General features: G+C 38.0%; 3 protein-coding genes across 5 annotated transcripts; all 3 read right to left on the bottom strand.

The window, feature by feature from the left end:
* Positions 1 to 1,126: 1,126 nt before the first annotated feature.
* LOC136254090 (mitochondrial carnitine/acylcarnitine carrier protein-like) lies at positions 1,127 to 7,782 on the bottom strand. The gene is made up of 9 exons (XM_066046748.1): positions 7,544 to 7,782; positions 6,580 to 6,800; positions 4,978 to 5,068; positions 4,092 to 4,212; positions 3,969 to 4,041; positions 1,497 to 1,606; positions 1,405 to 1,451; positions 1,286 to 1,360; positions 1,127 to 1,238 (listed from the first exon to the last, which is right to left on the bottom strand). Exons 1-9 carry the CDS (start codon positions 7,655 to 7,657, stop codon positions 1,182 to 1,184), a joined length of 909 nt encoding a protein of 302 aa, XP_065902820.1. The 5' UTR covers positions 7,658 to 7,782; the 3' UTR covers positions 1,127 to 1,181.
* A 4,952-nt stretch (positions 7,783 to 12,734) lies between these two features.
* LOC136254089 (mitochondrial carnitine/acylcarnitine carrier protein-like) lies at positions 12,735 to 21,570 on the bottom strand. 3 transcript variants are annotated; one of them, XM_066046746.1, is made up of 10 exons: positions 21,481 to 21,570; positions 21,273 to 21,432; positions 19,669 to 19,889; positions 18,731 to 18,821; positions 17,794 to 17,914; positions 17,671 to 17,743; positions 13,615 to 13,724; positions 13,523 to 13,569; positions 13,404 to 13,478; positions 12,739 to 13,356 (listed from the first exon to the last, which is right to left on the bottom strand). In XM_066046746.1, exons 2-10 carry the CDS (start codon positions 21,384 to 21,386, stop codon positions 13,300 to 13,302), a joined length of 909 nt encoding a protein of 302 aa, XP_065902818.1. In that variant the 5' UTR covers positions 21,387 to 21,432; positions 21,481 to 21,570; the 3' UTR covers positions 12,739 to 13,299. The 3 variants fall into 3 exon arrangements, with proteins under 3 accessions (XP_065902819.1, XP_065902818.1, XP_065902817.1); XM_066046747.1 differs by lacking the exon at positions 21,481 to 21,570 and having other exon boundaries at positions 12,735 to 13,356; positions 21,246 to 21,380; XM_066046745.1 differs by having other exon boundaries at positions 12,740 to 13,356; positions 21,273 to 21,564.
* Positions 21,571 to 24,494: 2,924 nt separating this feature from the next.
* On the bottom strand, positions 24,495 to 27,256 carry LOC136252987 (cysteine and glycine-rich protein 1-like). Its single transcript, XM_066045575.1, has 5 exons — positions 26,895 to 27,256; positions 26,467 to 26,844; positions 26,280 to 26,419; positions 24,741 to 24,834; positions 24,495 to 24,687 (listed from the first exon to the last, which is right to left on the bottom strand). Exons 1-5 carry the CDS (start codon positions 27,214 to 27,216, stop codon positions 24,617 to 24,619), a joined length of 1,005 nt encoding a protein of 334 aa, XP_065901647.1. The 5' UTR covers positions 27,217 to 27,256; the 3' UTR covers positions 24,495 to 24,616.
* Between the last annotated feature and the right edge of the window lie 435 nt (positions 27,257 to 27,691).

The following is a 27,691-nucleotide window of genomic DNA, read 5'->3' as shown; positions in this document are numbered from 1 at the left end:
ACTACTTCTCCAGTTAACACCAGGTCACCATTAATACAGCTGGGTAGACTACTTCACCAGTTAACACCAGGTCACCATTAATACAGCTGGGTAGACTACTTTACCAGTTAACACCAGGTCACCATTAATACAGCTGGGTAGACTACTTCTCCAGTTAACACCAGGTCACCATTAATACAGCTGGGTAGACTACTTCTCCAGTTAACACCAGGTCATCATTAATACAGCTGGGTAGACCACTTCACCAGTTAACACCAGGTCACCATTAATACAGCTGGGTAGACCACTTCTCCAGTTAACACCAGGTCATCATTAATACAGCTGGGTAGACCACTTCTCCAGTTAACACCAGGTCACCATTAATACAGCTGGGTAGACTACTTCTCCAGTTAACACCAGGTCACCATTAATACAGCTGGGTAGACCACTTCTCCAGTTAACACCAGGTCATCATTAATACAGCTGGGTAGACCACTTCACCAGTTAACACCAGGTCACCATTAATACAGCTGGGTAGACCACTTCTCCAGTTAACACCAGGTCATCATTAATACAGCTGGGTAGACCACTTCACCAGTTAACACCAGGTCACCATTAATACAGCTGGGTAGACCACTTCTCCAGTTAACACCAGGTCACCATTAATACAGCTGGGTAGACCACTTCTCCAGTTAACACCAGGTCACCATTAATACAGCTGGGTAGACCACTTCTCCAGTTAACACCAGGTCACCATTAATACAGCTGGGTAGACCACTTCTCCAGTTAACACCAGGTCACCATTAATACAGCTGGGTAGACCACTTCACCAGCTAACACCAGGTCACCATTAATACAGCTGGGTAGACCACTTCCCCAGTTAACACCTGGTCACCATTAATACAGCTGGGTAGACCACTTCCCCAGTTAACACCAGGTCACCATTAATACAGCTGGGTAGACCACTTCTCCAGTTAACACCAGGTCACCATTAATACAGCTGGGTAGACCACTTCACCAGTTAACACCAGGTCACCATTAATACAGCTGGGTAGACCACTTCTCCAGTTAACACCAGGTCACCATTAATACAGCTGGGTATCCAGTTAACACCAGGAAACTAAACACAATAAGCTGCCTCTAGCTAATGCTCTTCTGCACTACATGCCAGAGTGAAAAAATGAAAATAATAATTTATAAAATTACAATGATAAGTAATTCATTAATTTAATTGCAGTCTCGTAGCCAAGAAAACATCCCTATAATAGACACCATGGAAACAAGTAAACAAGTAGGAATGGCTTACAGCATTAGCTGGAAATGATCTGATTAGTATTGGGGTAGCACCTCGGAATATCCTTAACAGTCCTTCCTCTTTTATCTGTAGTGACATCACAATCACCATGACAACTAGTAAACACCCACCATTTCCTTGGCAACAGACAACGCTCCACTGTACACACCATCAGGAGCTGGGATACCATAAATGGTAATGGACATAGTGATGTATATCTCACCTGTTTGGTATCGAGACTTGATGGTATCCATGGGAACAGTGGAGGCATGACAAAACACACCAGCAAACCCTCCAGCAGCCATTGTCTTCATGGGATTGAGATCATGGTGACTATATAAAGCAAATTATAGTAACATCATGCACATGTACTATTAATAGACTAGACCAACACACTGGATTACGTGAGAGGCATCTATTCTATGTGAGGGGTCAGTATACCATGAATGCTAGCTAGCTGTTGATGCATTGACCAAAGCGCAATTGTGAACATGCATCTTAAACATTGCCACTAACTGGTCTAAGAAGACTACTCAAATTGCACACATGCAAAAGTTAACTTACAGTGCCATTAATTCATTTGAACAGTCTGTACATATTGAATGCAAAAATTAATATAAAATAGGACAACCATGTAAGTGCACTTCCCTCTGCATATTCAAATGTATGATATTATACCATGAATGTACTATACTGGGGATACTTGATGGCCATTTTGTTTTCAGCCCACACATAATTGGGTTTGGTGGGCACCTCCTAATATTGATATAAATACATCAAAAAGAACTTGTGTACCAAAACATCACTTTAATCCACCCTGTAACAATAATTTTGCTAAGCTACTATACTAATATATATGAGAAAGAAAAAGTAAGTCTCTCAGTGTAAGGCCTATAACACTCAGTGTAAGGCCTATAACAGCACTTACCATCATCATGCCACTTATGTTACCATTTGAAGTGTCCCACAAGAATGGAGAATTTGTCACTTTAATGAAGACTCACTATGACTGATAATAGTTAATTTGTGTATTATTTAAATGTATTGCTTAGTATGTGTCATGTCTTGTATGTTTTTCAGTTTCGTATTTGTATGTGTCTTAGTGTACTCTGACATGGAAAAATGGCTATGCCGAATGTCATGAGTTTAACAAAAAATCAATCAATCAAGTAAGTTATCAGGCTTGAGTGTGAATTTGTGCTAACATTTGTTGTAACACCCTTGGACAATTGCTGGCTTTGGTAGGAGCTCACATAGACTTGTGTAATATTCTACAGACCCCTGGACTTTACCACATCTACATTCTCCAATAATGTCCACCTTTCCACAACCAATGGAATTTGAGTTACATGTACATGTAACCATAGATATAGCAGATGGAGTACTGGTCCAGATGTAGTGGCCCAGATGGAGTACTGGCCCAGATGTAGTTGCCCAGATGGAGTACTGGTCCAGATGATGTAAACTATTTCACTGTGTAAAGTAGTGATTTACTGATAACAGATTTTAATGATTATTTGATTAGCCTATATCGAAATTCATATAATGGCATGATCTGAAGTTCACATTTACCACGCATTTTGTAAAATTGCCATTTTCAATATTTTTCTTGAAAACAACAATAACATAATCAGCTAAATAATCTGCTAAAGTTATAGTCAGATATCATTGTCATCGACCCAAAGCCAAGGCTGATGTGTTGAAAAAATATATCCTACGAGTGCAGGTGTGGGGTTTAACTGGCTTCTATCTGACGCTTTGAAACACTTGACTTTATAAAAAATGTGACAATTACTAAATTGAGGTGTTGATAACGTGTTATGATATGCCCTCTATCCCACACTTTGAAGCATTTTACTTCATTAGGCCGCATCAACTTAATAATTAGTTTCTCATCCCCACCCACATCACCGTTTTTTCATCACACCACTAGTAGCTTAGTATAGCCATCCAGCACCTTCTAAGATGATACCTTGCTAGAGCAGTCTAAGAAAACTGCATTCTGAGTCATTTTAGCCAGCTAATTTAGCTATCTAGTTGATAAAACATAAAAAATCTTCCCTCCCGTACTGATATTTAGAGTGAAGGAGGATGATAAACTAATAGTCAAGTTTATGTGGCCTAAAGAACTACAAATGAAGTTATATAGTAAAGTTGTGTATGGTTTCATTATTGCTGTGCTTGCAGCTATATAATTATGATATGGCTTCATGTTTCCTTTGTTTCAACTGAATGTGTAAATCAGCTTGTCCTCTATTTATGCCCTACTGGGGTTTAACTTCCATTCCTAGGGTTTAATTAACTACCATATCCTCCTACTTTATACTTTGATGTAGGGCTTCAATTGGATAGAATTTACCAATACCAGTATTGCTGAAATTTGGCTAATAAATCAATTTCCAATTATTTACTGATTAATTGGTGCATTACTAGTGTAAAGCCTCTCTAGACTGGACTAGGGGCGTGGCCCCACTCAGCTTTCTGAAATCAAATTTGAGAGCAATTTTAGTTTCTTAACTGCCGGTTGACTTTTTGTTAGAGTATCTTTCACAAACTAAAATCATAAATCAAAAGGGAGACTACAGCTTCTCTTGCCTCCTTCTCCAGTAACCAACACCAGAAATTAATTTTTTATGCTAGAACTTGTATTAAAAGGTCTCAGATATAATGACTGTTTTGCTATGTACTAACTCACCATTTCCCCTCAGGGGTTAATACCCTAAGGAACCACTCGTAGGTCAGGAAATTAATACCACTGGCTGGAGCATCTAGTGATGTAATGTGATGTCATCATGACCACACCCTCATAACATCAAACCTCTTAATAGTGTGGCTATGGTTCCTCGGTAAAGTGTGGCCACACCTCCTTGACGATATAGCTGTCGAGCACAATCCCAGGAACTGGAGTACTTTGATGTTAGCTTACTTTCACGTTGAATCTGAGACAAAGTTAATAATCCATATTACAAAGTGAATATTATTAGATATTAGCTTAAAGAGAGGGTCCAACTTTACGTGGTTTATAATAGTTCTGAAATTGTCCGTTTTGCTATTAATGATGTCATCAAAACGATACAACTATACTACTCATTTATGTGGTGCTAACGACCAAGTTCAAACTATGACTAATTTTGAGGTGAGAGAAGTCACAGAAATACTTCTCCAATTAGACCATTCATGAACAATCCTTTATTACGTAAATTTTGACCACAAATTTATGTGGTTTGGTAACTACACACCACACTGCTCTTCACATAACAGCAAAACACCTATATATTCATTTAATTCATGCTTACACGTTAACAGCAACACAACAGCAGATTTTGTTGCTGTATTGGATGTGTACAATGTGCTAACATGTTGGTTATGATTGTACAATATGCTGACTGGAGATTTCACAAATTGTAAGGCCTTGCTCATTATAGAATATGGGAGTAGCTAGGACACTCTATATTTAGCTACACACCACTCCCACAAGCCAACTGGTTTTTGTTGCTTGGACATGGATAAAAGCTATGTGGTTGTCAGTTTACTGTCTGTCAAACCAGTTGATACATACATACAATGATATTATACCACTTGGGATTACAACTGCTACTAAGAACACACATCATTTCTGCTCTGTGGCAACAATGTGAAATAAATAATAATGTACTGCCTGCCAACAAATACTTAACATGATAAACTATATAATACTCACATACCTGCATGACACATTTCACTCTCTCCACCGGGGCACACATAGGACAGGAGTACACACCACCCATCATCCCTGCTACAAAGTGTTGTCGCAAACTGTAGTATATAACCATGATAAACAATTAAAATACAATTGAATAGTTATATTGAAAACAGCCAACACAGTCACTCTTTTTACTATGGAATAATGCCATAACTTTATTGTCTTAAAGCACTCAAGAACCCTACTAAGGGTACCTTGAAATGTGAGCATAATATATTTAGAGCAGATAGTCATAAATGCCTTTAAAATTACAAGAAGCGTTCAGAAAGCAGTTGAAAATCTTTAGACACATCTCGTGTCATAAAACTCTCATACCTAGTGGAGAGTCAACTACCATATTTTCTTGGTTAAACGTTGTACCCTCAGTAGTAGCCGTACTTGAGGCAGTTGTAACTCATAACACCTGCTCAGTATTTTCACTGTTAAATGTCGTTTCAGCCTGACAGGTGCCTTTTGGAATACCATAGTACGTACAATACACATGGTATAGACTGAATTAGGAATTAAACATCCACCAGTAGCTATATCTGCAGGCTAGCTCCCTACATTTTCTTCTATCCTAATCTTCCTAATCTTCATTATGCTTGTGAAAGATCAAACACTGTTTCTGTATACAGGCCAGCAAAATCACAAAATTATACACAGGCACCCATTAATATGATCATACAGAAATATTCTATTAGAGTATCAAATGAGTATAGTACCGTTTTAAGTAGGGATTGCCTTAAAATTCTGCTTTGAAAATGACACACACAGAGAGGTGTCTTATTTTGGTAAAACAATATACAACTTAAGTACAGGGGTCTAGACTCAGGCGTACCATGCACTGGATGGACAGTACAGGAGCCCTGGAAAGACTATATAAACTATTAAATTACAATACAAAATAATATTATTATTATAAATGCAGAAAAGGTCAGTTTAGCAAACCAACAGATCCAGTCCTGTAGTAGTAGTTATACAACATAATTATTATAACAAAACACTTACAGGTAGAATTTTTTTAAATCACCAAAAATTGCCTGAATTTTAGTGCCTACGGATGGCCACCATTTTACGCCACAAGAACAAACTCACCAGTGGGATGTGTCTTTCGGGGTTCCGACTAGTGTAGGCCCTCTGTACCTTGTGTGTTCTTTTATCTCCAATCAGGCTGCTTAACAGAAAATAAGACCTTAGCTAGCTGCACACCACTTGTCTGACATGAGATACTCTAATACAACAGTCACTATAATACAACAGTCATGTATGATACTCTAATAGAACAGTCACAAGTCAATCAATGCCAAAGTAGGGACTTTACCACTGAACTATGCTGTAATACCATCATTCATCTCTTGTTGATCCCTACTTCATTTTTAAATTAACAATATTATACTCTAATTGAGCAGTCACATAAACTGTTCGGATTATCAGCTCTCCATACAAGACTTTTGGTCACAACAATTTAGCTTCATCCTCTGAAACAGGACAATCTCTTTATTATTGTGTGTAAAAATTAAGTAACACCTAGTCTCATGTTATTAGAGTGACGCAACCCCTCTGTTCTACACCCCACACACACCTTAATATGTCATCACTGTTTTTCATTTGAAGTTTCTTGCCAGTTGAATATCCAAGGAAGTATACAGCACACATAGGAGTTATCGCAGCTAGAGGTGACAATAGTCCACGATACAGCCCCCTCACTCCTTCGTTGTGCAGCGTCGACCTTATACACTGAAACATGTTTGTAAACACTGCTGGTTGTCCTGGTAACGGTGGTGGCATTGCCTGGAGTCTAACCTAATAAGATCATGTAATGTGAACAAGTATCACATAATTGAGAAGTAGCATAGTACTTGTTGAAACACCCTATGTCTTCTATGGTATCTACACACTCACTTTTGAACATCTCTATGTAATGATGGGGTTTGCTAACACACTGGTAGGATTCTACCACTCACACAATGATAACTAATCCCAAGTCTACACTACATGAACTATGAACTCTCTGCACTAGCATAATGTACTGTTATCAATGAATTACAGTTAATCAGTGCATTACAAGGCGGGTATGTTGTCAGAGTATCCATTACAAGTTAGGTCTTGTTAAAGTAACTAAGGTAGGGAATGGTCTAGGAGATGGCTGACACAACTACAGACCATTATAGGTAGGAGTGTCCTAATTGATGAGGTCACTAAGGTGTCCTTATTAGTGTGGTGTCCTGATTTCAGGGGTCTAAATGTGTGTACACTAATACAAATGGGACCATGGACAAGTGTCCTGATTATCAAAATAAATATATTTCAAGAGACCTTACTAATTAATTTCAAGTCAATTGCATAACATCAAACTGCATTTTACTTATTTATTAACACAAGTGCTGAGGTCTGTTGGACTCCTGGTCCTACAGCCTGTATAATTGCTCTATATAAGAGGTCATTTCTGAAAAATTCACATGTACCTTGTTTCCACAAAATACTCTAATAGAACACTCACACTATCCACAAGGACCTACTACTCAACAGGATCACCGTGTACTCACCTTCACGGTATCAAGGGGATGTCCCACAGTAACTTCCACCATACCGCCTATCCCTCCAGCAATGAAACTCTTCAGGGAGGATGGGTCCTCGTATTTGACCTTTTCTCCCGCCATCGGTAATCACAATTAGATCCTATCTCTCACAATAAAACTACTTCAGCTACACGCCATTTCACGTAGCTACACTACAGTATCAACCAACCATGTGGACCATATAATAATTGCTCGAATTATTGTGATCCTAGTTATGACCTCACGCAAGAGGGGTCAAGGGGTAGTGCAACAACATTATCCCCTCCCTAAAATTATCTATAGCTGTCATTGAACAATTGAGCTGATTGTATGACCAAACAGCTAATGCTTAGCTACCTGTAATTCCAGTGAATCAACTGGATTCTATGTGAAGCAAGATCGATATACCCTAATAGAGCAGTCACCATAATACATTTATTTATTTGTTTATTTAAACAGGTACAGAAAGGAAATTGCATTACCTGATCATTACACTTTTAGTGAGTACATTGTGTGTGCATGGTGCATGTCCAATAATTGTTAAATTGATTTACAGAGGTAGCACTAACAACTTCCACAGGAAGAGAGTTAATCACACATTGGCTAAATGCATGTTGGCGAATGTCCCTGGTACACGTTCGTTTATATAACTTGAAAGGATGACCTCTTGTAGGTAAACTTGAAAAAGAGAGAAATAAAGAGGAGTCAAGATTTGCATTCTTTTGTTTATGTTAAAAACCTGAATCAATACAACAGTTACTAATATTCTGTGCTAAAATTACTCCCAGATTCAATCTCAGATTTCAGTGGGACATGCCCATAGATTGGCATGCTTCACATGCTAGTGTTAAGACATGCATCCCCTAGATAAGTTACACCCCTTAAATAAAGGCGCTCCTGCATGACCTCATGTCATAGTGTGTACCGTTATACCACCCGATTAAAAGTGCATTGTTTAAGCACTTGTATACATTACTGCAGCATTGGTGACTGCTCTAAAGAATATATGCGTTGCATGCACATGTCTGTATTCTAAGTTTTATTTTGAAGTTGTGTGTCAGATTGGTATATAGCTAGCTAGCTAGATGTCCCATGCATGAACTGTCAAACATAGTATGTACACCTGTTACCAAACATCCAGTATAGTTATTATGTGATGTTTAATATTGTATCACTGCATGCTCAGTGTGACCTGACCACCCATATTAAACATCAAGGCTTGCAAGCCACATATCAAGAGTATGCTGTACACAAGCAGTTAACATGTATGCCTATAGCAGGTCTCTGTTTTGCTTATTATTTCAGTCAAAACATAACCAAATTATTCCAGGTTATTTATTTGCAATGATAATTAAACAAAATATTGCCGCCCTGTTAGACTAGGAAAGTAATTTTTACTCCATAACTACTTATTGTACTCAATAGTATTTGGGCTGGACCCCTACATGACATAGTTGTTGTACATGTGTGAAACTAGATCAGTTCATTGACCAGATCACATCATCACTGTTGGCAACATTTACATGTTGTGTCAGTTACCAAACTTGTTGGCAAACTTTACCAAAAGCTAATGTTACACAAGGGTATAGGTACGTACTGTGATGATGATGATGATATATCACACTTGACAGCTGTATAGCACAATTATAGGCTAGCTATGATGACCTTATAGTTGAACCAGTTGATCTATACAATATACCTGATTGAGCAGTACAGTCAATTCTTGGTGCATTGTTTGGTGTTGTAAAGCAAACAATAAGATTAGTAAATATAAAAAGGTTACACCTCTAGTTTCATTATTTCAGTAGCAGTTGAATTCAGAGCACTTGCATCACTAGCTATTATTGTATGCAGCAGAAGCCCTATAAGTTATATGCAGCTCTACTGTATTATCTTATTATTATGTAGTAACTGGTTGTGATATTGGTTGACAGTACACATCTTACTAAACAAATCAGATGCTTCAAAGTACATGTATAGATCCCTCACTGAGGAGGTTGCTTTAGGGAGGCTTCCCGCAGTACTACTAGAGGACAGTAGGATATACACATATCAGAAAAAATACTGAATTTGTACAAGGATGTTGCAAACCTCTAGAGTTCTTTACAGACTGAAATGATTTAACATGACAAAAAAAATTAAGTTCTTAATCATGGATAGAGGTTCCCTGCATAGCTGCATGGCATTATAAGATTTCTAATAGGTTTCCTCAGTGAAATATTTAGTCAGAACCCTGAACAGTTACACTATAATTTAGCTATAAAAAGCTGACACAACAGTTTTGTTTTTTCAGAAAGGCATAACAGTATAAAAGGGAAAACTTCTTGGGCCAATCAGAAATGTTATAGCCATGTGCTCCAGTGTATAGCTACAATTGTCACATAACTAGAGCAACAACTTCAGTAAACATAACTTTGCTTGCTAAATCAATAGTTGGTCGGTGAGCCCATTTCTTGAAGTGACATGAAAGTACAAATATTACAGTGTGAAACAGTTTATATAGTCACGACAGATTCAGTCACAAGCTGATTGAATTAATTGCCCTTCAGCATGTAGGGAGAAATAGCAAATTACCAAATGTGGTATACTGGTAGATACACAGGTTATATGACTGCACGCTGTTGTTGCATTTGTGTAATATGTCCATTCACTGGACTGGAATTACTGGAGTCCCTGGACTGGTAATAAATCTTATTCTATAATTGTACCATGAGAAATACAACATGCAGATAATCAGACACACAAGTAGTACATGTATAGCTTTGCCAGCCTGTTGGATAACTGTGTATGTGATTCTCTGGCAGTCATGATATATGACCATGCTGGCCTTGCTCAGTCAGGCTGGCAAAGTCTAAACAATTTTGTGTGGTCTTGCTGTGGCAAATTTATGACAGTGTATATACAGTTATACAGTGGAGATGGACATGCATGTATAACATTACACATGTATAACAGTATTAGCTATAACATTGCACACTGCAATTTGTGCTGGCATGCAGTAAACTGTGGAGATTCTTATTCTTATTAAAGCTTTACACTACTGTGACCAGCACTGAAGGTGTTGTGCAAGTTACAGTCTTGCAGTGACTGAAATGTTAAGTGATACACGTTTCATACATTTGACTATACTCATCAAAAGGGCAATATTATGTGACACCTGAAAGCACAAAAACGAAAAAGTTGAAAATTTCCTTAACTGACTGCACTGCATGTACTAGCTATCTAATACCAACGATTACATAATATTGTTATAAATGAAATAATTGTATGGAGGTCAACTAACTAATACTTTATATAGCTTTTCACACAGAAATTATAGTTACTACTGGCTATTCACTATAATACATACACTGTAAATTGATGGTATTGACTCCAATATGCTCACTTAGTATAGTACTACTTCTGAGCATGACAATCATCATACTAAGTGACTGCAGAAGTCATACCATTAATTTCAGGTATATACCTCTGTGACTATCTATTTAGGCAGTGCTATAGCTATAGCAACACACAGTACTACACATCCATCAACAGGATTATACATACATGAGCCTGGGCAAATCAATGATGCATCAATTAGTATAGTTAGCCCATTACACTGTATGTGGCATGTAGGGAATTCAGGGAAACAGTATCCTCATTGATTGACTGATTGATTGATTGATTGATTGACTGATTGATATAGCTTGAGTGATTGATTGATTGATTTAAACTCCACCAATCGGCCATGGCCGTTCCTCCTTGGCAGAGAGACACATACAATAGTACACCACACAATGTAACATACACGATACAATTACAACGACAAAACTTGCAATTAATACACATACATATTAGTATAGCGGCATAGCCCCCAAAGTTGGCATTATTGTGCACTTTTCATAAAACCATGAAACTTTTTACATAAATAATACTCCTCGTGACATGCATTTTTAGATATAGTGCCATCGCTGTGTTGACTTTTGGTGACCTTTATGGCTATTTTTGTACAGACAATTAGTCATTTTTGTCTTTAACTTCCTGAGGCAGTAATTAACTTGTTAAAAATGATACCAAACAAAAGATCTTGTTGATAGAAACATCTTAGTTTTTATTTGAAGTCAATAGGTGATTTCATTACAAAGTTATGATCATTTTTACTAGCAGCAAAATCTAATAAATTTACCTGCCACCTTGAGGTGTGAATTACCTGTGGGCAGATAATTATGCATAAATTTATCAAATATTTTGCAGCTAATAAAAATACTCATAACTCTAGAATGAATTTACCTATTGACTTCAAATAAAAACCAAGTAGTTTCTATCTTTATTTTGGTACCATGTTTTAACAAGTTAATTACTGAGTTAAAGACAAAAATGATCAATTTTCTGTACAAAAATGGTCGTAAAGGTCACCAAAGTTCAAATCAGCGATGGCACTATATCTGTATTGAGGACTACTATTTACGTGGAAAGTTTCATGTCTTTATGAAAAAGTGCACATTTTTTTGGTTGTGCCACTATACTATATCCACTCGACTATATCAACTTAACGTAAAACAAAGAGAGGGAAAAATAAAATAATTAACTAAGTAGATGTCCATAAAGAGTATGTAAAAGTCACCAGACTGAGTAAATAATAATAATAATAATTACATAACCAAGTAATAATAATAATAAGAACGTAATAATAATAATAATAATAATAATAATACAGATGGTATACTGTTCCATAGAAAAAACGTTAATCTTGTGGCAAAAAGTATGGCAAAAGTGTGGTGGTGTACGGGTCTCATATAACTTATTTGACCCACACTCAAGTGGTGGCTCAAAAGAAATTGGAGTATGATATACTGGTGGTGTATCATGATGAGTGTTCTGTACTGCATTGTTATGGGCGTGGTGATTCTTTGCTGCCTAGTTACACGTATACCAACACTATCATCATGACTCAATAGGAAGTTTGTAAGAAAGAATCAAATCAAATAATGATAATTCATATTAAAAGTTACACAGAAACATGTTCCTACAAATACTATATGTACTAAGGAAATTTTTAGTTTTCTGGGAAACATTACATAGAAACCTAATATTAGCAGGTGAACTATTGACCATATATGGTTATTACACTAACTTGCTAGCTACATTGAAAAGTAATATGAGCATACAGGTTATAATATATATTAGCTAATCATGCAATATACCCAATGGGTTGTTTAAAGTGATTTATAGAAGCCTATGAAACGACTTTGAAATTAACACTAGAAGTTGTGTGACACACGATGTTGGTGATTAATGGCTGCACACTGAGAATGTATCACTTCTATGGCTTCATCATTATGTTATGTTACACTTCAAGGAATAGCTAAGAAATTGTTTCAGTTAACAATTTGCAAATCTTCAGGACTATATGCTCACCATGCACCAGAGAAACAAAGGAAATTGACCTGGTCCCTAATACAGCTGGGTAGACCACTTCTCCAGTTAACACCAGGTCATTAATACAGCTGGGTAGACTACTTCACCAGTTACCATCATGTCACCATTAATACAGCTGGGTAGACCACTTCACCAGTTAACACCAGGTCACCATTAATACAGCTGGGTAGACCACTTCACCAGTTAACACCAGGTCACCATTAATACAGCTGGGTAGACCACTTCTCCAGTTAACACCAGGAAACTAAACACAATAAGCTGCCTCTAGATAATGCTCTCTGCACTACATGCCAGAGTAAAAAAATGAAAAAAATAATTTATAAAAATTACAATGATAAGTAATTCATTAATTTAATTGCAGTCTCATAGCCAAGAAAACAACCCTATAATAGACACCATGGAAACAAGTAAACAAGTAGGAATGGCTTACAGCGTTAGCTGGAAATGATCTGATTAGTATTGGGGTAGCACCTCGGAATATCCTTAATAGTCCTTCCTCTTTTATCTGTAGTGACATCACAATCACTATGACAACTAATACACACTCACCATTTCCTTGGCAACAGACCACGCTCCACTGTACACACCATCAGGAGCTGTGACACCACATATGGTAGTGGATTAAATGATGTAGACCTCACCTGTCTGGTATCGAGACTTGATGGTATCCATAGGAACAGTGGTGGCATAACAGAACAGACCAGCAAACCCTCCAGCAGTCATTATCTTCATGGGATTGAGATCATGGTGACTATAGCAAGTTATACCATATATGGTAACACCCCGCACTATTATTAGACTAGACTAATATACTGAGAGGCATCTATTCTATGTGAGGGGTCAGTAATGTGCTAAATTTTCTGCAAAATTCTTTTGTGAATATCACATACCATAAATGAGACCACAGTTTGGTGAACTGAAGGAAAGTGGACACCTAATTTAGTCAATGATGGGATTACTATTATTGCTCATTTTTACTGTGCATAATTCACAGATATAATTGCTTACTTAAGTCTTAAGTTATTACAAAACTTATCCAGGAAAGGGAGTTAGCTATATAGGGAGGGAGGGGATTAAATACCCTCTTGTACATCTGCAGGTGAAGCTACTCTTTTTTCACTACATTTTATTTCTAATCAAAATTCCTAATTTTTTGTATACCATAATTATGACTAGTAAACCCACAAATAGTTCAGACTTAATGTTTTCATATGAACACAATACTGTACGTGAATAAGCACATTCAGTGTTTCATACCAGAGCAATTAAAATACACATCTATGATAGTGACTCAGTTACAGCACCATATATAGACTCTGGAAATGCACAAAAAACTTAAGGGCTGGCTGAAGAGTTGAGTAAACTATAGTCAGTACACGTTCACCTGAGCCCCCACCAAATATAGTAATATCAAAGAGGTGAACACATGTTCACGGGTAGGTAAAAACAGTGGACCAGGGGACCCGCGGAAATCCAACTCTGCTTGGAATTTTATACACCTCACAGTGTTCTATACTTGTACTAACCTTTACAAGTAGTCTTGCATGGCCAATCCACTTTTTCTCCCCTCACGGCATCTCACATGATGCTTACACCAATTAGATATTATAAGCGCTTCTAAAAGTGACTGAAGTTGACTGCATTTATAGGCCACTGCCTGCTGCACAGTAAGCATATAGTCTATTATGCCGCCTAGCTACTAGAGTAGTTTAGGAACATTGTGTAAATGCATCATGATGTATGAAGAGCTGCTGGAACTTGCTTAGCTTGGCTTAGCTAGTCTGCTGCACAATGAACATGCTAGACTATTGCGTCACCTAGCTACTAGAGTAAACACTATGCAAACAAATACGAAAATAGCGAGTGACCTGTAATTAATGCAGTCAGCTTCAGACACTTTTTCAGAGGCGCTTATAATTTCTAATTGGTGCAAACATCGTGCGAGATGCTGCGAGGAGGATTGGCCATGCATGACTGCTTGCAGAGGTACCTAGAACAAGTACAGAATACTGTGAAGTGTATAAAATTCCAAGCAGAGTTGGATTTCCATGGGTCCCCATGTTCACTCCCAATGGTTTTGTATTTTGGAACAAGCATGTTTTCATGATGTAAACATGTTTGCATGTCTGAATCATCCTTATGGAATATTTTAAAAGCCTCATAACTTCACTTGTTCTTGCCCACATCAAAGCACTTTTTAAAAATATTAGTTCCGGTGTTTAAAGGGCTTCACTGAGCTACTAAATGTTTGGGCAGCTGGCCCATGTAACAAGAGTTATTAACAAGAAATGAGGGCTCAGGTGAACTGGACAGACTATAGTACCAATTACAATGAGCTGTTTATCTCTGCAGATAACTTGATACTTTCAGTAACACAGTGGTACATTCTGGATTCCACCCTTGACATAAACAGTTTTCTATTATTCAAGACAACTATTTGAGTCTGTAAACATCAACTACAAGGCTGTCATGGTGCAATACTTCATACTCAGACAGATGGCTGGATAGGTTGAAATTCATAAGATCAGCAAGTTACAGGGATCAACATGTTCCAAACTAAGTTGTGGCAAGTTTTTTCTCAAAACACAACAAATTTTATGCCAAAATTTACCCTTGTGTAGGAAGCATGGTTCCTACACGTGTAGAGCTATATCAAGAAATTTTGTAGGAAATATTCCCACACTGTTGAATTTTGTAAGAAAGATTCCTACACATGACATAATGTGTAGGATATTGTAGGAATTATTCATACACTGTAAGAAGATGTTTTCAGGGTTCTGCCCATACTGGTCGGCAGTGGTTCAAAGCTACCAGTACCCTCTTAAATCTGATTCTTACATCACTGATACATGTATATAACACACAGCATATCAGTTCATGTTAACTTTAGGCCGAATTTCTAGGCAGAACCCTGTCTCTTACACTTTGCCCAATGTGTAGGAATCTTTCTTACACTATTCAACAGTGTGGGAATATTTCCTACAGAATTCTGCAAACATTTTCAATAAAGATAAAGCACTACACATGTAGGAGCATGGCTCCTACACAAGTGTAAAATTCTTTCCTGCACTTTACCCAAAATTATGATTTCTTATATAATTAGGAATATGTTGATCTCCAACTATGAATTGTGATTGGCTTTATATAAATATACATAGTACTTAAAATACATTCAATCATATAAGGAAATTACTAAAATTAAAAAGAAAACAAACTATTCCACTACAGGATACTGCAATGTCAGGTGGAACTAACAGAATTACACGAAGTGTTTCCAGGTTGGTGTTCAAGAGAGAAATGAGACACAAAGGAAGATATGTGTACACTGTACGTATACTGAAAGGTATCTGTGGCTGTGAAAATCAAGCCCATAGCCTTAGCTGTTATTGAGTTAGGTTGACTGCCAATGACTGGTAGCTGCCAGTATCCACTATGTAGGTCAAGGGTGGAGAAAACCCTTGACCCTATTTGAAGACATCAGTCACTAAGTGGGTAGCAGAAAATTCTACGAACGTTAAAAATTTACAGCAACCTACTGGAAGCGTATCAGGTCAAACTGAAGGTACTTGATTGTAGTTGCACAGATTTGGTGAAGACTGTAATGTTAGACTGTAATACTGGTCTATGTAGCAATCTGAAGGTGTCATCAATAGTTTCATTGCGTATGGTTCCCCCATAACAACACATGTCCTTCAAACTACTAGATCCTACTAGGTGTGCAGTTAGTATTACTCTCTGTCACCTAGCCAGCATAGGTCCCATTTCTGAATGGCAGTGGAACAGTGTAACACCACTCTACTCTGTTATAAAGTATTTTGGTAGTAATGTACTAACAACTTGATGTAGGTCCCATTTGCTTCATCTTCTACTACATTTTACTATATTTTGCTGGGGGAAAGCCTGTGGTAAAGTCCTTTTCAATAGTTACACAGGACACCTGCCACAATACTGTGATACGACAGAGAATGAGTAATTTATCGGACTTTAAGTTGATCGAGTGTGAGTTTGCACTAACATTTGTTCCAACACCACTGCACAACTGCTAGCTTTCGTAGGAGCTCACGTGAACACACAGATTGTTGCAGTGTTCTACACACTACTGGATTGAGGGCGCATCTACATTCTCCAATGATGCCCACGACCAATGGATTCGAATTACATGTAAACCATAGATATAACAGATGGAGTACTGGCCCAGATGATGTATCAGTGTGTAAAGTACTGATAAGAGATTTAGCATTAGCCTATATTAAAATGGCCAGTACCAATGACTGATCTGATGTACGTATTTTGTAAAATTGCAACTTCTCTTATTGTTTATGAAAACAATACCATCAGGTCAGTAAAATAATTGACTAAATGATATGCTAATACTTACCGATACTGATAAGCCGATAACTCGATTTCCGATTATTTACCGATTGTAAAGCCCCTCTAATAATTTCAGCTTTCTGAAATCAAATCTGGGAGTATAATCTTAGTTTTTTTTAACTGCTGGCTTTTTTTCGATCTTTAACAAATTAAGATCATAAATCAAAAAAGAGGACTACAGCAGCTCCCCTTGCCTCCCAGCTCCCCTTGCCTCCCACCTCCCCCCCCCCCCCCCCTCCATCAGCAACCAATGCAAGAAATTAACTTCTTTATGTTAAAACTTGTATTAAAAAGTTATATGACTACTTTGCTGTGTAATAACTTACTATTTCCCCTCAGGGGTTAATAGTCTAAGGAACCACTCGTAGGTCAGGAAATATACACCACAGGCTGGAACATCTAGTGATGCAATGTGATGTCATCATGACTACACCCTCTTCACATCAAACCTCTTAATAGTGTTGCTATGGTTCCTCGGTAAAGTGTGGCCACACCTCCTTGACGATATAGCTGTCGAGCACAGTCCCAGGAACCAGAGTACTTTGAGGTTAGCTTGCTTTCACGTTGAATCTGAGACAAAGTTAATATTACATTCCATCATTGCAGAATGAACTATTATTTTAGATGATACCTTGAAGAAGAGAGTCTAACATTTTGTTGTACTAGATCCGAAATTGTCTGTTTTGTATGTAATCTTGTTTATTTATGTGTGTACCTAACAACCAAGTTCAAACTATGACTAACTTTGGATGAGAGAAGTCACATAAATACTTCTCCAATTAGATCATTCATAAACACACCTTCATTTTGTAAATTTTGACAACAACTTTTGTGTGGTTTGCTAACTACACACTGAACTGCTCTTAACATGACAGCTAAACAATACAACAGCCCTGTACATGTCCTGTACATGTTCTCTTCATGCTTACACTTCAATAGCAACACATGTACAACAGCAAATTACTTTTTTTTACTGGATGTATACAATCTGGTAACACACATGTGTCAACAGCATCTGTGATAATACATTACTGGAGGTATCACAAACCGTAGGGCCTAGTAACTGCTTCATTGTATCACACTATAGAGAATATGGGAGTAGGATACTCTACATAACACACCACTCCCACAAGTCAGCTGATTTTGTTACTTGGGCATGGATAAAAACTATGTGGTTGTCAGTTTACTGTCTGTCAAAACAGTTGACACATACAATGACACTATACCACTAGGATAGAACTGATGCTACAGACACATGTCACTTCTACTCTGAGGCAACGACATAAAATATAATGTACTACCTGCCAACAAATACTTGCTAAGGTTACCAGATATGTGGTACTCCTAAGATGATGAACTATATGACTTGTAATATTACTCACATACCTGCATGACACATTTCACTCTCTCCACCGGGACACATAGAGGACAGGAGTATACACCAGCCACCATCCCTGCTACAAAGTGTTGCCGCAAACTGTAACCATAACAATTAAAATACAATTGAGGGTGGGAAATATGAATGGTACTATACATTAGCTAACCAATCGGTGAATAGTTGTATTGAAAACGGCAAACATAGCCACTCACTTGACTAATACCTATTCTATAATGCCCTAAGCATTCAATAGCCCCACCCCACCAAGGGGACCTTGAAATGTTCACCATAAAGGCAAATCAAGTGATGTAAAGAGCCTAATAATATAGAACAGTTGGTGATAAACATCAGGTGTTTTAAAATTACAAGAAGCATTCAGTACTGAGGCTAATTGTTAATCATTAACAACTCAGTTTACAGTTCTTGATATAAAACTCTCTCAAAATTAAACACCTCACAATACAGTGGAGAGTCAACTACCATATTTCCTTGGTTAAATGATGCACCTCCAATAGTAGCCATATTTGAGTAGTGCTACAGTCAATATTGAAGTAAGGGCTTAAACATTAATTTGTAGCATTGAGCAGTGGTCGAGTATGAGTATTGATAAGGTAACACATGGTATTTGAGAAGGAAGGAGGTTCATAGAATGTAAAATGTATGAAACCTCAAACACTGTCTCTGTACAGGGTGGTAAAATCACAGACACTTATTCATATGATCAAACAGAAATATTCTATTAGAGTATACAACTTCTTCTAATGGACATGACCTCAATCAAAATACTCTAATTGAGTAGTCACATAAATCGTTTGGCTTTCCACAATAAAGCTTGAAGTTTAGCTCCATCCTCTGAAATACCCTTCATTATTGTATATAACAAAGTAGACCCAGTCTCCCATTATTAGAGTGACTCAGCCCCCCCCCCCCCCATGCACACACACACCTTAATATGTCATCACTGTTCTTCATTTGAAGTTTCTTGCCAGTTGAATACCCAAGGAAAAATACAGCATATATGGGAGTGATCCCAACTAGAGGTGACAATAGTCCACGATACAACCCCCTCACTCCTTCGTTGTGCAACGTTGACCTTATACACTGAAACATGTTGGTAAACATGGCTGGTTGTCCTGGTAACGGTGGTGGCATTGCCTGGAGTCTAACCTAATAGGTATCACATGAACGAGACATTGAACAAGTACACATTACAGTGAAACCTGCGTGCTACGGATACCTTGGGATCGACTAAGTGTCCTGATTATCAAGGTGTCCTTATTATCTGATTTTCCAGGTCAGTTGACATACTAAGGGATAATTTGGGACCATTGCCAAGTGTCCAGATTATGTACGTGTCCTTATTAGTGAGGTGTCCTGATTTCAGGGGTCTAAATGTGTGTACACTAATACAAATGGGACCATGGACAAGTGTCCTGATTATCAAGGTGTCCTTATTTCAAGTTCCCCTGTGCTTGCTAAAACATGCAAAATGGTTCACAATGTTATGGACTAGAATCTTTGTTAGAGTAGGGATTGTTGTAAGTTATAATAACACACTGGGAGGATTCTACAATAACCTATTCTACAAAGTGTATACAATTAGAATTCTCTGTATTTTAAAAGGCAATATAAATGTTATCAATGGTTCAAACCATTTTATTATTTTACACTAATACAAATGAGACCATGGACAAGTGTCAAGGTGTCCTTATTAGTGAGATGTCCTGATTTCAGGGGTCTAAATGTGTGTACACTAATACAAATGGGACCATGGACAAGTGTCCTGATTATCAAGACACATTTCAGGGTATCCTTACTGTAATAGTTAACAAGGGGGTGTCACATCAGCACATGCCTGCAGGTAGATCTGCAACTGTGCTCAAAGTGTTGACCACAAAAAATTTCACCTTGACCCTTGACTTGCAGCGTTATTGTCTTTGACATGTAACCTGAGCATTTGTTGAACTTCTGATTTCTGTCTATTTCTCTATTTTCCAATATGCACCTGCACTTGTAACCTAGTACAGTATAATATTTTCTTAGTGTGTGCTAATCACAGCTGGGAGAAAAATCATTACATTTACGGCAAAATGCCTGTTGGAGCTTTGAAATTTTTTTGGAGATCCTTACTTCTTGTAAGTTATGTATAATTCCGTAAACTTGACAATAGTTATGTATTGTTTTCAATTGTGGGTTTCAAACTTTCCATCTTGTCTTGACCCTTGACCTACTTTAAGAGCTATTTTGTGGCCTTGACTGTTGACTTAGAGTTTGACCGTGGTCGCAGATCAACCTACAGCAAGAGCCTGAGTGACACCCCCTTGTATTTAAGCAGGGAGTCCACTCAGCTTATGGTATTAAGAGGTCAAGGAATTGCACATCAAATTGTACTTTGCTATATCAATGAGAGGTCATTCCATTAAGTGATGAAATCATAGATAGTGGGGTATAATAAAATTTACACATACTATGTTCCACAAAATACTCTAATAGAACGCGCTCACATTCTTCACAAGGACCTACTAGTCAACAGGCTCGTCGTGTATTCACCTTCACGGTATCTAGGGGATGTCCCACAGTAACTTCCACTATACCGCCTATCCCTCCAGCAATGAAACTCTTCAGGAAGGACGGGTCCTCGTATTTGACCTTTTCTCCTGCCATCGGTAATCACAATTATATCCTATCTCTCACAATGAAACTGCTTCAGCTACACGCCATTTCACGTAAATACACCATCATCCAACCATTAGCTGACCATTGTGATCCTAGTTATGACTTCCCGAAGTAGAGTGTAGCACCGTTATCACCCGATTATAAGCGCATTACTTAAGCGCGTGTACGTAACCGCAGCAATGGTGACTGTTCTAATAGAGTGTAATCAGTACTATGGTATTATGCTAAGTTTTATTTTGAAGTTGTGTGTCAGATTTGTAGCTGACCACCCCCATGTATGAACTGTCAATAATATTCAGTAGCTATACACCTGCTACCAAACATGTGTAATTGACCAGTCAAGTCCAGCAATATTATGTGATGTTTAATATTGGTGAAACATCACTGCTACTCAGTGACCACCCATCAAGGCTCATAAGCCACATCACAAGGGTATGCTGTATACAAGCAGTTTCTATGCCTGTAGCTTTATTTTTTATTTATTAATAATTTTTTAATTATTCAAACACACACACAAAATTGCATATGCCTGTAGCTGGGACTTATTAGCTATAGCTAATAGCTTTTATTTTTATTGTTTCAGTCAAAACAAATACAAATTATTCTGAGTTATTCTTTTTGTAATGATATTGAAGATTAAGCAGCAAAATATTGTTGCTCTGTTAGACTAGGAAAGTAATTTTAACTCCATTATCAAAATTACTTGGGCTGGACCCCTACAAGACTTGTATGTGTGATACTTGATCAGTTTCATTGACCAGATCACGTCATTACTGTTGGCAACAATTACATGTTGTGGCAGTTACCAAACTTGTTGGCCAACTTTACCAAAAAACTGACACAATACAAGCGTAGCTATATAGGTACCATGTTCTTTAATAATGATGATGATGATGATGATATATCACACTTGGCAGCTTGTATAGCACAATTATAGGCTAGCTATGATGACCTTATAGTTGAGTCAGCTGATCTATACAATATATACTTGATTGAGTTGGCTATAACAGTAAATAATAATCATTTGGTATTGTAAAGCAACAATACATAAATGAAAAGGTGGCACCTCTAGTTGCCATCTCTGCAGGGGTGGGAGTTGATCTATATATTACAGTTAAACACTTCTGACCAACCAGCAGCTGCCCTCACACTGTTATTATTTTCACATGCACACATGGGTGATCACTTGACACACCTTTCACATGACCACTTCACCATTAACTTTGTTTAACTAGTTAAACTCTGTTTAATGTTTCACCCTCCAACTACCTGACCACCAAAATGACACTTACGAGTCATCTACCATCTGTTGATGGTGGTTGTTTTGGTAGATGTGCAGAGTTCCATGATCTGATGGCACTGATCACAGTCACCATCCAGTACTTTATACACTCACTACTACTACAAACATGTTCAGTAGCATTTGAAATTTTTAAGAGCACTTCCATCAGTATATTGCATGCAGCGAGAGTTCTAGATGTGCAGTGCAGCTCTGCCATATGTAACTGGTTGTCATATTTGTACATTTTACTAAACAAATCAGATGCTTTAAAGTACATGTGGATCCCACACTGAGGAGCTGGCACAGGGAAGGCTTCCTACAGTACTACATACATATATGGCGTACATATCAGAATAAATCTCTTGTTCTGTACAGAGAAGCAGGTAACTAGTTCTTTACAAACTTGATGACATATAAAATCAAGTTTCCAGATCATGGATAAAAACCCCATAGAAATTTATCAGGTTTCCTGCTCAGCTCAGCATTTTATGGCTCCTAACAAGTTTTCTCAGTGAAATATTTAATTGCATCATTAGTCAGAAATTATTATCGAGTTTTAAACCACTTACAATTTTATAAAAAGCTGACACTCAAAAAACAGTTTGGCTGGCTCCATAGTTTTTATCTTATGCACCTCAGAAATGGTAAAACCTGTTATAGTAAAAAAGGACTGGACCAATTTCATAGAAATACTTATAGCCATGTGCTCCAGTGTATAGCTAGCTACAATGGTCACATAACTTCATTAGGCTTGTAAGTCAAACTTCACAGTGTTATGTTCAAAGAACAAAAGCAATGACTTAAACATGAGAACTTAGCATAGTTGGCCAGTGAGCCCATTTCTTGGAATATACATAAATATTGGTAATTTGGTTTATAGCCATCACAAGATATATATAGCCATCACAAGATTCAGTTACAAGCTGATGGAATGTAGTACTACATACTGAGACATTAGCATGTAGGGAAAGAATTCTTAAAATAGAAAATTACTAAATATGGAGTACATGTGGATACCACAGGTGGTCACAATTTGAAAGCAACATGACATGTTATATGGCTGAGACCACACAATGGCCAACTCACCACACACACACTCTCTCATAGTTAAAGGGGCAGAAATCCTTAATGATATTTCGAAGTTGGTCAACAAATTTCATAGTTCATTCCAGAATTTTCAATGGTGAAGTTTCAGGAAATTTATGCTTTAATCCTCCAGCCCATATTTCATCCAAGAAGCTATGAAAGATCTCACTTGTCACTTGACGGCTGCCATACCAGAAATATTTGGCACTTGATAGCTAAATGAATATTTCATATAGCACTGAGTGATGGACCAATAAATTCAGGATAGATTTGGTGGGAAAATGCCATTTTACTTCTTGTATGATGGACCTCCCACTTATAGTCTCTACTACAAAAGATAACTAGAGCATCAAACACAGAACAATTCCATCACAAAAATTCAATTATATAAACCTTGCTGTTACCCATACAGTACAAGATGAAAGCTAGCATGGCTTCTACAAATATTATCAGACACTTTTCACCCATAGTACCATGAACTTTATACTGTAAATATCTATAGGAGACTGGACTGCTGTACTACTAGTTACTGCTAATACTACAAGGAATGAAGGTAGTTCCTGGTAGAAACCCACTCAGAATGTCTATTAGTAATAATGAAATAACACCAGTACATGATATTGTAATGTGTTAATGGACCACAGGTGGTCAGGTAGTCCTCAACTATGTCAACCATTTAATGAATATAAAGTGTTACTACCTTATAAGGTATGCTGTTACACATCACATTCCATTGATCTTTCAGGACAAATTGTCATAAAGTACTACAATAATACACTGTGCTATTGAGCTATACAAATGTATGAAATGATAGTATTTTGAGTTTCATTTTATACCAAACAAGGTAAATTCATGTTGTCAAGGTACCTGCTCCAAGTCCAAACCCAACCCCCTTGGGTCCAAACTGTTTACCATAGCAACCTGTGACAGCAAAGTGTTGGTAACCATGCAAGGACACTCTAAATATTACCCACCTTTACAATAAATCTCTCCTTCATTGTCACTAACAGTGGTGGAGTCAAGACTCTTATGACAACTAGCACAGTTGAAGCATGTCTTGTGCCATTCCTGTAGAGAAACATGACAAGTTAACTGGCTAGTCTGTTGTGTCAACAGATGTCTCACAAAGCAGCATAGATAACAGAGTACATAAAAGAGATGAGCGATGTCACTAAATATGTACATTTCTATTGGAATTCCTTGTATCACATCACTTGTTATGCTTGCTGCACTTGTATCAAGAGAAACAAATTGCTGTAAGGACATGATTGTGAAAACTTCACTACAAGTAACTCCAGTAAATAACTGAGAGGAACTAGGATGATACCAATGCATATAAAATGTGAGAAAATGGTCCAAAAAGCAAACCCCATAACTTTCTTTGCAAATATAGTCCTTTTAACTGTGATAAGCCTCTTCCTCACCATTTAACAGAGAGAACCAGAGGAAATATCATAGCAAAACAGGAATAGTTGCTTGGAAAATGACAAAGAAAAGAATCTTTCATGTTTAGCAAAAGTATAAAATCCCTACCAGTGCAACACAAGGGTAACAGACTGTGTTGGTGACATGTCTAACTCACCACAAGACTCGAAAGTGGAACCAGCTATACAAGAAACAGTATGGACGAGACATAAAGGTAATATGAGCAAAGGTACAACGGTGTGGCCCTACACACTTGCTTTAGTCTGTTGGGATTGCTCTGCTGCTTAGAGCACTAATTTCCATACTTGGGCACAAAGGTGTTTTGTCTTTTATTATTATTATTGTTATTGTTATTGTACTGCTTTACAGTGACCAGCACTGAAGGTCTGACAGCAACACGTGCTGCAGCCTTTAGAATTCTCCTAACCTAATAAAGTGATACCTGAGCCTAAGACTAAAATTACTGACCAAATAAAGTGTAACAGAAAAGGGCCAAACTAAGGAAAAAAATCCCTCCTACCCCAGGAATCGAACTGCAGGGAACCCAATGTCTAGTCGGGGCCACACTCAGCTGTCCTCCAGGAGGGATGGATTTTCTTCCTTAAACCTAAAGTATTTGTTATTGTACTGCTTTACAGTGACCAGCACTGAAGGTCTGACAGCAACATGTGCTGCAGCCTTTAGAATTCTCCTAACCTAATAAAGTGATACCTGAGCCTAAGACTTAAAATCACTGACCAAATAAAGTGTAACAGAAAAGGGCCAAACTAAGGAAAAAAATCCCTCCTACCCCAGGAGTCGAACTGCAGGGAACCCAATGTCTAGTCGGGGCCACACTCAGCTGTCCTCCAGGAGGGATGGATTTTCTTCCTTAAACCTAAAGTATTTGTTATTTTTTTAAGTCACGGAAATCGCTTCCGTTTTCCTATCCTTTTTACGTACTCAATTATCTATGAACAAAGTCACTTGAGTATCAACAAAGTCACTAGCACTTGAGGACATATTACACATGGGGACTACCACATGGGGACACATTACACATGGGGACGCACTACCACATGGGGACACTTACACAAGGACACACTTACACTGCCTGCTCCAACTATCTTCTCAGCAGCATACACACTCTTCCCACAACGGGGACACTTTGGAGCTCCACCGAACTGTTGTATTGGCTTAGCCTGTCGTTGCTCACTTGATGTTGAAGATGGCAACCAACTGCTCTTATCTGTAAAGTTTAAGTATTAATAAAAATATTAGAATGCAAGTTGTTACCTTGGTTGGTTCCCTTCTCAGAGGCGAGGGTACCTGCTCCAATGCCATACCCATAGCCGGTAGTGCCAAACTTCCTTGTGTGACAAGCCTTGCAGTAGAGGTCACCCTCGTGTTCTCTCATAGTGGAACTGTCTAACATCTTCTTACAGTTGCCACATTTGAAACACATTTTGTGCCATTTCTTGCCAGCAGCCAGCACCTCTTCCGCCATGTACACAGCCTTACCACACTTGCCACACGAGTTAGGGTTAGTGACTACCTCCTTTCTGGCAGGTTGATATTTCTTGCCATCATCAGACCACCCGGTGTAGCCCGCATCGTTATTCCGGTCCACCGCGCTAACGCGCTTTGCAGTGACGTTGCTGTCGCTATCAGTATCTGTAGTAATAGCGAGAAATAGTGGACCATTAATCAGTGAGTTAACTAACCATCTCTCTTTTCAGATGATAGGGTTCCCGCTCCAATCCCGTATCCATACCCCGCGGTGCCAAATTGTCTGGAGTGGCAACTTTTACAGTACAAATCTCCCTCGTGTTCCCTCATTGTAGAGCTGTCAAGTAGTTTGTTACACTTGGCACATTTGAAACACATCTTGTGCCATTTCTTCCCTGCAGCTATCACCTCCTCTGCCATGTACACGGATTTGTCACATTTAGGACACTTGTTGTAAGAAGAGCTAGACATGTCTGGCCTCGAAGGTTGGTAGGATGTCCCACCGATCGATTCATCACCAAACTTGATGTTAGCCATGATTGATTGTGATCAAATGAGCGCCCGTATTTATTAGCACAATAAGCGCATTTTCAGAGCGCTGGTAAAATATATTCATGACGTCATAATATATATATTAACATTACCAGGATGCTATTTCTTGATCAAGAGTTGAGAGGTTTGTCTTGGTAGATCGCCCTTGCCTACAAAATGGTATTTTGTTGTTTGTATTGTGACTGTCAAGGGTAAATTATTTACTCTTCGTACTGTGTGTCTTGTTAGTTGGGTCCATAGGCGATTCTAAGGGGGGGCCATGGCCCCCCCTGTTAAAAAATAACTTTAAAAAAATCTTGGGGAAAAGTTGCTGTATAGATTGACATTGTTAGTTTTAGCATTTTTCATGTTTTTAGAACAAATTTTAGGCTGTTTTCAAGCCTTTAAAATCCTGCAGCGTCTGGGGGTTGCACCCCAGACCCCTGAAAATTCTACTTTATACTATAGCCAAACAACAATA

Source organism: Dysidea avara, chromosome 4 (genome assembly GCF_963678975.1).
Source record: "Dysidea avara chromosome 4, odDysAvar1.4, whole genome shotgun sequence".
NCBI lineage: Eukaryota > Metazoa > Porifera > Demospongiae > Dictyoceratida > Dysideidae > Dysidea > Dysidea avara.
The sequence above is the reverse complement of the archived record's forward strand: the minus strand, read 5'-3'. Positions and strand labels throughout refer to the sequence as shown.

Coding starts and splice junctions, on each gene's coding strand:
- LOC136252987 (XM_066045575.1), bottom strand. CDS start 27,216: ATGGCTAACATCAAGTTTGGTGATGAATCGATCGGTGGGACATCCTAC. Junction 26,420..26,466: donor TGAGAAGGGAACCAACCAAG/GTAACAACTTGC, acceptor TAAACTTTACAG/ATAAGAGCAGTTGGTTGCCA. Junction 24,835..26,279: donor AGATAGTTGGAGCAGGCAGT/GTAAGTGTGTCC, acceptor GTTTCTCTACAG/GAATGGCACAAGACATGCTT.
- LOC136254089 (XM_066046746.1), bottom strand. CDS start 21,386: ATGGCAGGAGAAAAGGTCAAATACGAGGACCCGTCCTTCCTGAAGAGT. Junction 18,822..19,668: donor AACAGTGATGACATATTAAG/GTGTGTGTGTGC, acceptor TTATGGTTACAG/TTTGCGGCAACACTTTGTAG. Junction 17,744..17,793: donor CATAGCAACACTATTAAGAG/GTTTGATGTGAA, acceptor TTGCATCACTAG/ATGTTCCAGCCTGTGGTGTA.
- LOC136254090 (XM_066046748.1), bottom strand. CDS start 7,657: ATGGCGGGAGAAAAGGTCAAATACGAGGACCCATCCTCCCTGAAGAGT. Junction 4,042..4,091: donor CATAGCCACACTATTAAGAG/GTTTGATGTTAT, acceptor TTACATCACTAG/ATGCTCCAGCCAGTGGTATT. Junction 1,607..3,968: donor TTAACCCCTGAGGGGAAATG/GTGAGTTAGTAC, acceptor TGCTTTATATAG/TCACCATGATCTCAATCCCA.